The sequence below is a fragment of the Galeopterus variegatus genome, unplaced genomic scaffold, assembly GCF_000696425.1.
Source record: "Galeopterus variegatus unplaced genomic scaffold, G_variegatus-3.0.2 Scaffold1057, whole genome shotgun sequence".
NCBI lineage: Eukaryota > Metazoa > Chordata > Mammalia > Dermoptera > Cynocephalidae > Galeopterus > Galeopterus variegatus.
The window spans coordinates 273,772-288,178 of NW_007727168.1; the positions used below are offsets into that span (position 1 = coordinate 273,772).

The 14,407-nt window shown below is 40.8% G+C and overlaps 1 protein-coding gene across 1 annotated transcript in view; it reads right to left on the bottom strand.

Annotated features, from left to right (window-relative positions):
* Positions 1-253: 253 nt before the first annotated feature.
* The window catches only part of FAXC (failed axon connections homolog (Drosophila)), a 70,996-nt gene continuing 56,842 nt past the window's right edge, over positions 254-14,407 (bottom strand). The window contains exon 6 of the mRNA XM_008574515.1: positions 254-6,220. Within this exon, the coding sequence (XP_008572737.1) occupies positions 5,931-6,220 (290 nt within the window). The 3' untranslated portion in view covers positions 254-5,930. The remainder of the gene's footprint in view (positions 6,221-14,407) is intronic.

A 14,407-nucleotide genomic window follows, 5' to 3' on the forward strand; every position in this document is an offset into this window, starting at 1 on the left:
TCATTTAAGGTACTAAAGAAGGAAAGAGGTTTAAATATTACTAATAATTGAAAGTTACTCTATTCCATAGCCACAAAGTTAAAAAAAAAATGCGTGCAGGGGGTAAATTAGTCACACTTAGTAACACTACTTTTATGAAATTAACTGATTATAATAAATATATATTGTTCTACAGTTAGTGGATTGTTTCAAAATATTTAAAGCTGTAATGAGGAACAACAGTGATTTTTAAAAATGCAAGGCAGCCATCAAGCTCATTCTGAAAGTATTTAATTGTGTACAGAACACAATCTTTTACTCTAGATAACTAGTTTCCCCACTGAAATGATCAGGAGTTTGGTGCTGGCTAGACTATGTCCATAAGTTAGTCATTTTATTATTGCAAACTTTATCCACAAATTTGACAATTTGGGGCAACAGTCCTCATGAAATTTGGGCATGCTGGTTTGTCATGGTCTAGCCAGCAGCAGCAGTTTTGGAGAACCTAGTTCTAGCGCCAAGTTCCCTGCTTTGGCAAGAGCCAGAATAGCTGAGGTCACGCTGTCATCTCCAAAACAGGAGAGTCCCTTCCCGTTAGCTGTTTTTCTGTAACCCCTACAACCATCTCTACGGCGCAAGGCCAATATGTTCCTGGTCCCAGCAATCTTATCATAAAGATTAAGGAAACTTAAATATCTTTAAAATATTCTTGAAAGTCAGAAATCTAAGTTCCTGATAAGAAATTCAAATCTACACCTGACACTAGCAAGAATCCTACAGGCGAGAGGCGCCTCCCTCTCCACCCACCAAGGGGATCCTTCCGAACTTTGCAAGTTTCATCAACCACTGGAAGCAACTGAATAAAGGTAAAGCACTTCATGATCACACACGATGATCTCTGGACCTGTTAAAGATGGGTTGCCAGGGCTCAGCATTTAGAATCAGAAGTATCTGTCATTGAATGGACTTTCATCAGTTCTGCACGTAAAGGAGAACAAAGGATCCTGAGTCACGGTCAGGAACAATAAAAATAACTTCACCGTAAAAAAAAGGAAGGGAAGAATAACCTGAGTCGTTCCCTACCAACAAAAGTCACCGTCCTTTTATTGAAAATACGCTCAACGATTGTTCTGTGAATGAATATAGGAAAACTTGATTGTGCATAATTTTTACTTGCAAGGAAAAATCCAGCCTCTTTTCTCCTACCCTAAGCCCCAGGCTGGTTGGCCTACCCATGCAGAAGTGGTGGGTTTCAGGGCTGACATGAGGCTCACTTGGCCCTGAACTCATTTTGATAAATCAACTTTTGGGTGATTAAAACATAAATAACAACAAAAACCCTGTCACTTTCAAAATTCCAAACCTGTCAAAACAAAGATATTTTTCTCAAAAGATGTAAGACAGCTTTTCTTTCTTCCTTTTCTGTCACTCAACACATACTCAACATGGATGACCAGAGACTGCTTTTGCTTGCATATTCCATACCAAGCTTTCTCCTCTCTGGATGTCAAAGATAAGAACAAACACTAACAACAGTAACATTTGAAGACTCTCTAGAGTCTTCACCTGGGGTCCGTGAACTCCCCAAGGAATCCATAGATAATTTCAGGAGGTCTCTAAATCACCTGAATTTATATATAAAATTTCATATATTTGCATATATATGTATTTTTCTAGGAATAGGGTATAGGACTTTCATTTGATTATAGCGTGTGGCCCACTTTCTGAGCATACCTTTCCCATGCAGCCTTCGGGAAAGGAAATGATGAGTGCTTTGGTTCTAGAGGAAGAGGAGATTATACAATCTGGGAAGTCTTCAGGCAGAAATGAGGAAGTTGGGCTTTGAGAGATGGGTATGATTTGGGCCAGTGGAGAGGAAGGTAGGGCATTTCAGGAGCAGGACTGGCATGAGCAGAGGTACAGAGGTGGGGCACATCAGGCATGTTTAGGCAATAACAAGCAGATGGCTGCACTGGATGGCTCATGTGGAAGAGCGGAGGAGACAAGGTAAATAAAGAAGTGAGAACACAAGGCCTTAAGGAATTCTCCTTCTGAGGCAATACGGCACCCTATCAGGGCCAGAGAGCTTTTTAGAAAATTAATCCAGGGGTGATGGGTGGGATGGATCAGGGAAGTGGCCAAGCATGTGAAAGAGGCTATCACAGAAGCCTAGGAAAAAGAGGATGCCCTGAATCAGTGTCACGTCTATTCTGTTCGCCACTGCACACCCAGTGTGGATCCGTGGCCAGGCAGGAGGCAGGGGCTCAGTAAATACTCAGTGAGTAAATGGGCATGGATGCTTTAAAAGATAAATAAGAATGAGGAGTTCTGGTGATTTGGAAATCCATCTTGCTGTTATTCACAGAGCTTAGCAATGCCATGCACAGAGCAGATACCAAAAAAAGGTCTCTTGAATTGGCTGGGACCAGGCTGACTAGACGTGGGACAAGAGTAAAGCAGCACTCTTGTCCCAAGATGAGAAACCCATGCTCCCAAGCACACTGAGAGGTGGGGGATGTGGTGGTTTGTGAACATGGGATAACTTCTCAGGGAGCATGGGTTTCATAAGGAAACCAAACCAAGATGGTGTAATGAAAACAACCATTCAGAGCAAGGTGAAAGACCTCTGTTTTGGGTCCTTCAAATAAGTACATATGTGACACTGAGCCAATAACAACTGCAGGGGCTCTCTTGTAAGGGGCTTTCTAGAGCTAATCCTTGGCCCAGCTACACATTTCTATGATTCAACATTTTCTCTCAAACTAATCTAGGCAAGACCCATGAGGCTAAAATCCTTAGCACATCTTTTCCTTGAACCCCAGCTTTCACAAAAACATATTCTAATATCTCAGTATACACAGGCAGGGCTCACTTGAGGACTAGACTGCAGCAGTGATTCAAGTCCAAGTTGTTCTAGGTCTGTGATCAGTCTTCTGGGTAGCCTTACTAGTGCTACTTTTCACAATTATGTAGCAACAACAAAATGGTGAACTATGACAATATTGTTTATCTCTGCATAAATTTATATTGTCCCTATATCTATTCTGATGGACAGCAAAGCACATTGCTGCTGCTAATTACTCCTGATGAGTGGGGGTGAATACAGGGGCCAAGGGAGGTAGATACAGCAGCAGAAATTACTTTTACAATGAGAGGTAAAAAAAGAACACGGGGCCCATGTGTCTTCTGTCCAACCAAAAGAAACTAACACTAATGATCACACTTCCTTACGTTACTTCCCAGTAAAAAAAGAAACACAGAACGTGAACAAGTGAGCCAGATGAACAAAACGCCCCTTAATATCTTGTTTTTTCTTATAAGTAGCACCTCTTCATCAAACTGGAGAACACTTAAAATCTGGGTAGCTTAGGAACAAAGTATATAAAATTAAAGCCCTTCCAATGAAGATCCTTACCATGGTGATTTTGTCCTGGTCATTTTTTTGTTTCCATAACCCATGCTGGTAAAGTAAAGCTGGGGTTCCAAACTAAGTTTACACCTACAAAATCTTAAGTGTCCAGTCATAAGCTGTCATGCAAGTACCTAAGACTCCAGGTGGCAATGTCCATTCATGCCCCTGTGGAAGGTCCTTGGATGGAACGAATTGTTTAACGACTTTACTTGGAAAATTGGCTGTCCACATACTTGCCCTCCAAGTAATGCAAAATAAAAAACATAAATCTACATACTCAAAACTTAATAATTCTTGGAGTGAATATTTACATCATACTTGGTGCTATACAGTAAGAATAAATGTCTGTAGGCAAAATTTCAAAGACATTTCTTTTTAGCTGAGGGTGGGGAAAGGGCAACTGAGTCTTCGTGTTGACAGGTCTATAGTCCACCTGTTCATCATATTCACATGTTCAGTCCAGGAGTTTCCCTAGTCACACAGAACTGCCACCAGCTGGCCTTAGAAGACACTCGCTTAAGAGAGGAGGCAAACTGTCCTTTCTCATGACGTTGGAGACTCACAACAGGCTTATCCATTCATACCTTCTCCACCACATTCTCATTAGGCATCAAACAATCCCCTCAAGTATGAATGGTTTTAATAAGATATTAACTAAGCGCCTGTGCAATAAGAACTTCTAACAGGGTATCTCAGCATTTATTCCCAGTTACACAAGCCTGATACAGTTGCTTAAGCAGTAAACAGCCTCAAAAATGCTCCCCCTTTTACCTCTTTGTGAATCCACGGCAGCCTTTTAAGATTGTTTCACAAAAGGTATATTCAAAGAAAGTTTTTTTCCAAGTAGAGTACACGAATTTCTCAGAAGTGGCTGTCTTTTAAGAAGTGCCTCTTTAACCCCACAATGAGCAATCCTCATCCAGTCAGAAGCAAAGCAGGCTTTTTTGCAGCTGTAAATCTTAACACCGGCTCTCCTCCTAGCCTAAAGCCACAGCCATCACCCAGGATCTTTGCCCCATATTTCCCTGCAAAACATTCTAAGTCAACAGAAACTATGCCTTTGGAGACAGAGTACCTTCGCAAGTATGGGTAACCCCAAAGGTTCATGTGCCCCATGAGAAGGGAGAGGGAAGACGGGAGGGACAGGAGATCGTTAAGAAACATTAAGGTCTGATCTCAGTGTTGCCCTCCTCACGGGCAATGGCTGAAAATACCAAAAAAGCCACATTAATAAAACTGCACATAGTCTACCACCACAAAGAGTGCTCTGATACAGGTAACATGATCCTCTTCCGACTCCATCTTTTCAATACATCTTTGCAAGGTTTGTTTTCAAAAAGGCATTACAAGGTGGCAAGCGTCTGCTTACAAAAATCAATTAAATACTTCCACCTTATCTCTATTAAACCCACCATATTCCTGAGCTTTATTGTCTCCAAAGAAATCAAACATAGGTAACTTAACACTCTGGAGTCAACAAAGAACAACATTCCAGTTTGAGTTCAGGCAATGAAAGAAACACTTTTCTGCAAATACACAATAGAATTAAAGACCATTTGCAGCTGTTGACGATTTGTAAAAATATTTCCAAGGTTCTTTCAACAAAAGATTTTGATTCAAGCAAGATCACAAAGGGGAATGATGACAAAGTCCTAACTGTGCCTTTGTGTGTGTTTCACCTGCTCATCTTTTGCAAGTGACTGTGGTTGTTGTTCCTAGATATGGAATTCCTTTGTTCTCAAATCTTCACACACATGTAGCACAATAAAGAATAAAATGTGGTTATGTTGCACCACTTCCGAGAGGTTTAAAGCGCCATACAAATGTTACCACATGAATCCCCACAACACCCCTGTGAGGTAGGTAGGTGGAGAATATTGTCATCCCCACTTTACAGGTGGGAGAAATGAGGCACACAATAGTTAAGGGACTTGCCCCAAATCACATAGCTAGTCACTGGCAGGTCTTAGAATAAAACTTATACTGATTAGCACCTAGCACAGTGCTTTGCACATAGTAGGTGTTCATTGGATATCTATAGATTTTATTTGATTTATGTCTCAACATACAATATACACATATAAAGTACAAGCAGCCCCCACAGAACACTTATCTCCTACATTTTCTCTGATATCTGTCATGACTTCACACCCAGGTGGACGAAGGATATTCAAGAATCCATCTTGCAACTAAGTCCTCAGGTTGAAGAGAATCAACATAAACACTACCAGTTGATGATGCACTCTTTCACCTGCTCTACCATAAACTATTAGTTTTCTAATGAAAACAAAAGTGGATTTCAGGAACCATGCTGACATTTTTTTTTTTTTTTTGCCTGTTTGTTTTAAATGGAGCCATCTTAATGGTTCTGTGTTTCGTTTGTACAAAAAAGAAATAAGGCGGCTATAGTCCAGTTAGCATGTGAAAACTGTGCCAAGCACGAAGATCTCCTCCCAGCTCAGATGGACTTCTACCTGGGAAACCGGACTGACCCCAGAGAGTGGCAGCTCCGAAGGAAAAGGGTCGACGAGGCTGGGTGTCACTTGCACTGTTCGTGGTCTGTGTAGTCGTCCATGTCCACATCTGAATCAAAGAGCGAGTGTCCGGTGAAGTCCGTGTCTGGGGTTCTGGAAAAACTGTTCTCCGCTCCCTCATCTTCAAAGGTCTCTGTCCTTGAGTAAAAGCTAAAATCCAGCAGTGGGGTGTGGGTTTTGCTGCCTTCACTGCTCTCCTCAGACTCGTAGATGGTGTTGTCGTCGTCATGGTGCCACTCGGGCCAGAATTTCCTCCTTATTCTCTCACAGTACATGGCGAGGTTGATCAGCTCACCTGCAGTGTGGTAAGGAAAGCGAGGGTTAGTTCTCAAAGGCAACGATCGGCCAGTGCAATGGTATGAATGCCTGTGTCCCTCCAAAATTTGTACGCTGAAATCCTCACCCTCAAGGTGATGGTATTAGGAGGTGGGGCGTTTGTGAGGTGATTAGGTCATGAGGGCAGAGCCCTCATTAATGGGATCAGTGCCCTTGTAAAAGAGGCTCCAGGGAGCTGCCTTGCCCCTTCCCCCATGTGAGGACACAGCAAGAAGTTACCATCTGTGAAGCAGGAAGCTGGCCCTGACCACACACACTGCATCTGCCAGTGCCTTGATCCTGGTCTTCGCAGCCTTCAAAACTGTGAGAAATAAATTTCTCTCGTTTATAAGCCACCTACTTTATGGTGTTTTGTTATAGCAGCCCAAACTGTAAGGATAACGTAAGGATACTGTAGGCACTCGAATGTAAGGATACCGTAGGCACTCAAGCGGAGGGGGAAAAGCATTCCCTAGCAATATGGCGCCCTTCCGGGTTCTTCTCCGCAGTAAACAAGCCCGTTGGCGCCAACACCCAAGCCCACCCACGCCAAACCTCAGCCAGTCACAAGTCAAGGCTCATCTCTTGCCCAGCCCCGTCCAATCAACTACCGCCCCGTCCACCCCCTATCCAAACCCGGAATGCAGCTCCCTATAAATGTACGTGCAGGTCATATTTAAGTTAATTTATATTCCATGAAAATATACCAACTGTTGGTTGTATTAAGTCAGCCAGAAGTAATCATTCATTCCACAAATTTTTGTAGTGTTATTACAGGCTGAGGGGTCCTGTCGTCCTTTCACAAACGAACTAAGACATGCAGCCACTGGGCTTTCTGGGAAATTTGGAAGAATGGGTTGAGGTAGACATTAACAGTGTTTTTCCACAGAGATACTCAAAATATTTAGATTTTTTTTTTTTTTGTACATAATAAGAGAGTTGAGTGAGAAAAGTTAAATTCAGTGAGTGGGTTGAATGAAATGAGTCCTGTGGTGACAAAAATGGAGGGGCAGTTTATCCAAAATGGCAGATAAACTACCCTCATATGGCTTTTGGAACATTTTATTATTTTACATTTGAATATCAAGAGAACAATGCTATGACTGGCTCATATTTAAGTTAATTTATATTCCATGAAAATATACCAACTGTTGGTTGCATTAAGTCAGCCAGAAGTAATCATTCATTCCACAAATTTTTGTAGTGTTATTACAGGCTGAGTATTATGCCAAGTTGTTGAAAAAAGTTGTTAGCATGAAAACTTTGCCCTAAATAATCCATAAAATGTATAACTCAGAATTGTCTTTATGGATAAGTTTGCCTACAAACACATTTAGTAAAACAGATACTTTGTAATCTTATAAATAAAATTTAGCCAGCCACATCCATGACTGGGTCCCAACTCAGTCACTGAAATATTTCTTTTTCATGTGAATCAAAGGAACAATTTGTTAAGTCTCTAACATTGTTTAGGCATTTGTCTGAAACATGTCACAGTATCTGGCCTTCATTTCCTAATTCCAAATGAAAAACAAAGAAAGAAGGTGAGTTTTTGCCTTTGATCCACCAGATGGCAACATTGCTTATAAATACATAATTTATCACTATCTCTTATAGAACATTATTATCCTAAGAATATTTTTGGCTATTTTTTTTTTTTCGTTTTTGTCTTTTTTTTTTTACTGACCGGTAATGGGATCGCAACCCTCGGTGTTGCGCCCGCACCGCGCTCAGCCAGTGAGTGGGAACCGGTCTCCACATGGGATCCTAACCCTCGGCGGGAGCGCCTCCGCACTCCCAAGTGGCGCACCCTCCAGTGCGCCACCGGGCCGGCCCGATATTTATTTTTTTAAAGTTATATATACATTCACTTACTATGCAGGTAATACATGTTTTATTGCAGAAAATTAGAAAATACAGATAAGCAAACATTAAAAATTTACCAATAATCTCATTCTCCACAATAACATTTTCACTTATATTCAAATATATATTTATATTTGCTATATATAATTTACTGTCTATTCCATTTCCTATCCTCTGTTTCCCACTTAACAACAAATAATGAAAATCTTTGAATTTCATGCTATAGCCAGCATGATAATTGCATAGTCTTTCATTATATGGATGAATCATAGTTTCATTGCTTTTTAACCAATTCCCTATCATAAGTCATTTAGGTTCTTTCTATATTAATAGCTCTCCTGATAGTTATTGTGTATAACTTCTCTATTCTATTTTTCTATTAAAGTAAATAATATTCTAATTTTGGAAAATTAGGAGTCTATATATAGAAACTGTATAAATACATAAAGAAGAAAAGAAAAAGCACTTATGATCTCATGAACCCAAGATAAACCCAATTAACATTTTGGTGTAATTTCTTTCAGTATTTTTTTCTATCTATTTATTGCCATTATTATTACCTATTATCTCCTGTAATATTATTGTAAACATTTTCCCACATCATTAAAATTTTCCAAAACTGGTTAGCTGTTTTGCTTAAATGAACACATCCTCTACAAAACATAAAGCAATTCCCCGTTTCATGGATCCTGTAAACCAGTGGACCTGTATCAGTTCCAGGCCACCATTTTCAGTCTTCTCAGATCGTAACAGCTCGACTCACATTACGGAAGAGTCCATTCTGACTGCCTTCTGCTAGAAAGTATTTATGCACATGCTCAGGAGCCAGAAGTTGAGAAGTCAACATCACTGCCCCTTCTGAAGAGATTCATACAAAACCTCCCCTTATTCTCTCCCTCACGGAAACAGCCATGAAACACCTAACCATGTACTGCTGCCAATCACAGGTAACCAAGAACTGGACAAAGAAGCCGAGGCAGCAGCAAGGGAAGGAGAAGGATCTGACGGAGGAGGTAAAGAGACATCAAAGGTGAATGACAGTCACTTCACTGTAGGCCCTGGGCACAGCCATGTTTTGACTCAATCAAATCCATTCCCTATGAGCTGCTCCCCAGGAACAGCTAGAAAACCAGGATCTATCAAAGACCCACAGGATCTAGGACTCTATCCACTTCTTTTGTGCTTTCCTTTCTACAGCCTTGTTTCACCTTTCTTCCAGTAGAATCAAATCCATTCCCTATGAGCTGCTCCCCAGGAACAGCTAGAAAACCAGGATCTATCAAAGACCCACAGGATCTAGCACTCTATCCACTTCTTTTGTGCTTTCCTTTCTACAGCCTTGTTTCACCTTTCTTCCAGTAGAGCCACCCCCTTTGTGACAGTGTGACATTAATATCACTCAGTGTACCATAATAAGAATCAATAATCATAACAGCAAGCACTTGTCTCGTCCCTACTGTGTACCAGGCAGCGTTTGAAGTGCCTTACTCATGTGTTGGATTCATGTTAACTCCCGTAGTCCTCATGCCCTTCACCATGACTCTACACTGCGTCTCTACTAAGGAGTTGACAGTCTGGCCTGGGAACTACCTGTCACAAAACATTTTTCTGTAATTCTTCCTGAGGTCTCAAGAATTGTGAGAGGACAGATGCCACTCCTCAATGGCAATAAGCTGTCATGAAACAAGTGATCACTCTACCACGTGGTTGAAAAAGGGTTTGCTGTGATGAGCAAGGACTGGGAGCCCATACTCCCTCCTCATACCCTGCCCCTGACACAAAGAGTGAAACAGAGGGGACATCTACAGTGGGTCCTACCTTTTTCTGGCTTGGCCTATCCCTTCCTGTGCCCAGATTCTTCATCAGCTGACCCACTCAACATGCTACCAGCCAAAAGAATAGAAAAGGTTAGCAGCACAGACATGTGTGGAATGTGTGTGTGTGTGATATGCCTGTGCTAACATAAATGCCTGTACTGAAGATGTAAACTTTGTGAAATAATAGAAAAACATTTCTTCAAAGCATACTCAACAATCGGATAACAACTTCAACCATTAGATGGGTAAAGGTTGTAGTCTGACAACATCCAGGGCTGATGAGAACGTGGAGAGTCAGGCATTGTACCACAGGGCTGGTGGAAGTAAGAATTGCTATAGCCTTTTTTGGAAAGTCATCTGTTGTTATCTATTGAAATTTTAAATGTACATATCTGTTGGCCCAGGATTCCACATTCAGTACTCTAGTCTTCTAAAATGAAAGCATCAATGTGTAAAGATATATGTTCATGGATTTCAAATGCAGCATGACATGTCAGCAAAAGACGGAGGAGAAGAAGAAAGAAAAAAGATGAAAACAGTCTAAACGTCCATCAGTAGGAATTGATTGAATAAATTACGGTGTATCCATTCTACAAATACTGTTCAACTATTCAAAAGACATGATAGTCTGTTAAGTGAAAAAAAGCACATCACACAGTAACATGTATAGTATAATTCCATTGTTTGGTTTAAAAACAGTAAAAACGAACAAACTAAAGCATCTATATATGTGTATATAAATTTGTACATGGAAAAGAAAGGCACAGAAGGGTTCACATCAAATCCTTAATATTGATGATTCCATGGGGGTGATACTGGACATGGGTGAGGGGAAGGCCACAAATTTTCTAAACTATACCTGTGTGATTCAACTTAAATAAATTAGTAAAAAACAGGTTTATACTCTCAGACAACTTGAGAAGATATTTATCAGGAAGCCAGATGCTGCTCCACCCAGAAGACAATCCCGGACAGAATAAAGACACTTTCTCTTGGAGTTTCTCAAAGGGAAATACTCTATAACATTCTTTAAAAGAAGTGATTAGTTTTATTTTCCTCTATTACTCTAATTTCTTAATAATCAAAACCACTAAGTATAAACTGGACACTGAAAACATGGTCAACCGGACCCAGAAACCAGTACTAAGTTTCTCCCAACTGCCAGTCATGCATGGCGGGAATGAGTGGGGGGAAGCCTGCCAGCATTCCACCACCTGCTGGCCCCAGGTCACTAACCCGCAACTATGGAAAACACAGGCCAACGTCCAGACACACTCATTTGCTCCACAGGTATTTTACTCAGCACCTCCCTGTTCCAGACCCGTGCTGGGTGCTCCCTTTAGTACTGCTGACACAGGCATAGAGGACACTGAGCAGATCCTCTTCAGGAAAGTGCCTGACATACTTGAGTGCTGTAACGAGGACTCCCCTTTTGCCTCATCTCCTTGAAGCTAAAGGTCTGTGGTTTGACATGGCTCCGAAGGGTGGGCAGGTGCACTGCGGAGCTCGTCACTGCTCACTGTTCCAACTGCACATCTCTAGGCTTTCCTAACTTCTCCATGTCTGTTTTAAAGAGTGACCCCATCCAAATGCAATTCTCTGATAAGAACACCCTGATTAAAATACCAAATCTGGCTCCACAGTAAGTGTTGCTGATAACAAAACTGAGATTCTTTTTTTACTGTAAAAATGGCAAAAATTTCAAAATGAATTATATTTAATCCTAATCAAGGAGCAAAAATCAGAGATGTTTTTAGACATTGCTCATGAGAACATAAATCACTGCAGTCTTTCTAGAATGCAATTTGGCCAGATAGACCAAGAGCTTCTACCCTTCAGCATAGTAATTCTCTAACAAGGATTTAGCTATGGAAATAAACAGAGATGAGGAGTATATATTTATAACAATATTCACTATAAAATATTAGTAAAAATTATTTGAAACAACCCACAAGTCCAGAAAAAGAAGATTAATCACATAAATTACAGGATATTATGCAGCTACTAAAATTATCCTTTTGAATAATATTTACTGACAAGGGAAATGGCCAGAATACTCAGTTAATTTTAAAACTTGAAGTTACAATTGTATCAACATTATGATCCCAATTTTTAAAAAAATATATATACTTGTACTTGATAAAACATGAGGACATACCACAATATTAACAGTAGTTCTCTGTAGATGATGGAGTCACAAGTTATTTTTTATTCTTTTAAAATTTTCGTATCTTTTCTAAATTTTTCCAGTAAGTAAGTAATATTTTCATATCTAGATAGATATACACATACACATATATTTTAAGAATTGCTGAATATTCAGTCTATCCTCCTACTCACCTAAATTAAGAAAATTTTTTTACTATTCTAGATGGTTTCATAAATAGCTTGTGTGGCTTTTTAAATAATAGCTAGGACCAAAAATCTAAATTCATACACACACACACACACACACACACGCACGCACGCACACACTCACACACACACACAAACACACACGTGGGTGGCAAGGCCAGAAGTTCTCTGGCTGTTCTAAAGCTAAGGCAGAAAACTGCCCGATCGAAGCCATTCACACTCCTGGGTTTGATGCACGCACACACACACACACACGCACACACACACACACACACACACACACACACACACACACACACACACACACACGCACGCACGCACACACTCACACACACACACAAACACACACGTGGGTGGCAAGGCCAGAAGTTCTCTGGCTGTTCTAAAGCTAAGGCAGAAAACTGCCCGATCGAAGCCATTCACACTCCTGGGTTTGAGCCAGCTCTAAGTCATCCAGGCTCTTGGTTGTTTCTACTTATCCCTTCTCTCGTTACTTCTTAGGAAAGTCTCTACCACAGAGAAAGGAAAGGCAGGGAAAGAAGTTGAGACCAAGTTAGTAGTTCAGCTGCATTTTTAGCAGCCCTGATCAAAAGGTATAGAAGGGGCATGGAACTAATGCCTAAAAAGAGATTTAGAGACTCTCTGTGGACTTCAATGATTCATGCCACACCAGTCCCCAGGGAGAACTGGAAGTTATCAGCCTGCTTTAAGAATCAAAGTACACGCAACTATGTGGAAAAGGCCCCTCGCAGGTGACGTCAGATTTCCTCATATGTGTGCGTCTCAGAGTGGGACCCAAAAACCAGTCTTACAAAACAGCTGATCATTTCTTTAAAAAAGAACACTAAATGCCTCAAGTCCTTTCAGGAAGTAATAAAGAATAAGGCCAAATCATAAATAAATTAACAAGAGATGCTCCATTTCTGAAAGAAGGAAGAGTATAAATGCTAAGAGTTCTACCGATAATGGATCCCTAAATACTTTTAACAGATGACCTCAATTGTGGGTGTGTGGGTGTGGGTGTGTGTGTAGGGAAGTGTTTGGGTAGAACTGTATGCATACAAATGAGTGTTTGTGTGTGGGGTGTGTGTACAGGAGCATGTGAGTAGATGTGGGTAGGTGTGTGCAAGGCTGGCCTGGTGGGGAATGGAGTAGGAAGTAAAGGAAGAGAGAGTGGATATAAAACACACCCCTAAATGAACTAAGAGCAATCAATATCTTTTAGACTGCCATAGAAAATCTGATTAAAATAAAGGGAAACTAATATTTAAATGCTACAAACATCACCAATATGATAACATATTCAACTTAGAGAAGTTCCAATGTCTGGCAAAACAAGGGACATCTTCACAATGATCATTTAGAAAATTAAATGTCATCTGGGGGGGAGGGGAGGGGGGTGAAGAACAGGTAAAGGGGCATGAAAATCAAGTACAATGTACTTTGAGAAGTAAAATTTTAAAAAAATAAAAATTTTAAAAATAAATAAAATAAGTAAATAATAAATGTCAATCCATACTATCCCTAGCCCCACTCAGCTGAACTTCCAGAAGACCTTCAATCCATGCCTGATCCATTCCAAAGTCTGATAATGTATCTGGAGCCCCATCCCTACCAATAAGAGGATCTGGAGTGTGAGCACCACTGCCCTCAGAGGTCTGAACTCCTGATCATGCACATGAATGTGCACATGCACATGCACGCGCACACACACACACACACACACACACACTCACACACACACTGAGCTGCAGGCTTCACCAACCTTCCCACCCACATACCACTCATGTGCCTCAGTTCCTTGTATGATTCTGCCTTGCTTGCTTCCATCCATCCACCCATTCACGCATTCATCCATCCATCCAACTTTTATTAAGAACTTTCCACTAGTGATCTCATCTACACCCACAGCCTGCTCAGACAAGCATAAACACTTCAATTAACTCTTGTAAATCCCCTTCCCCAAACCTAAATATTGAACTTTGATCCCTACATCCTTAGCCCCCAGGTACTTGCTTAGATACTGCTTTAAGTTGAAGACGACTTCAAACAGTTCCCATCCACTTCTGCAGGAGAAGCCTCTCCCAGAGAACCAGCTGCTGTGTATATCCCACCACCCCCTCCACTCC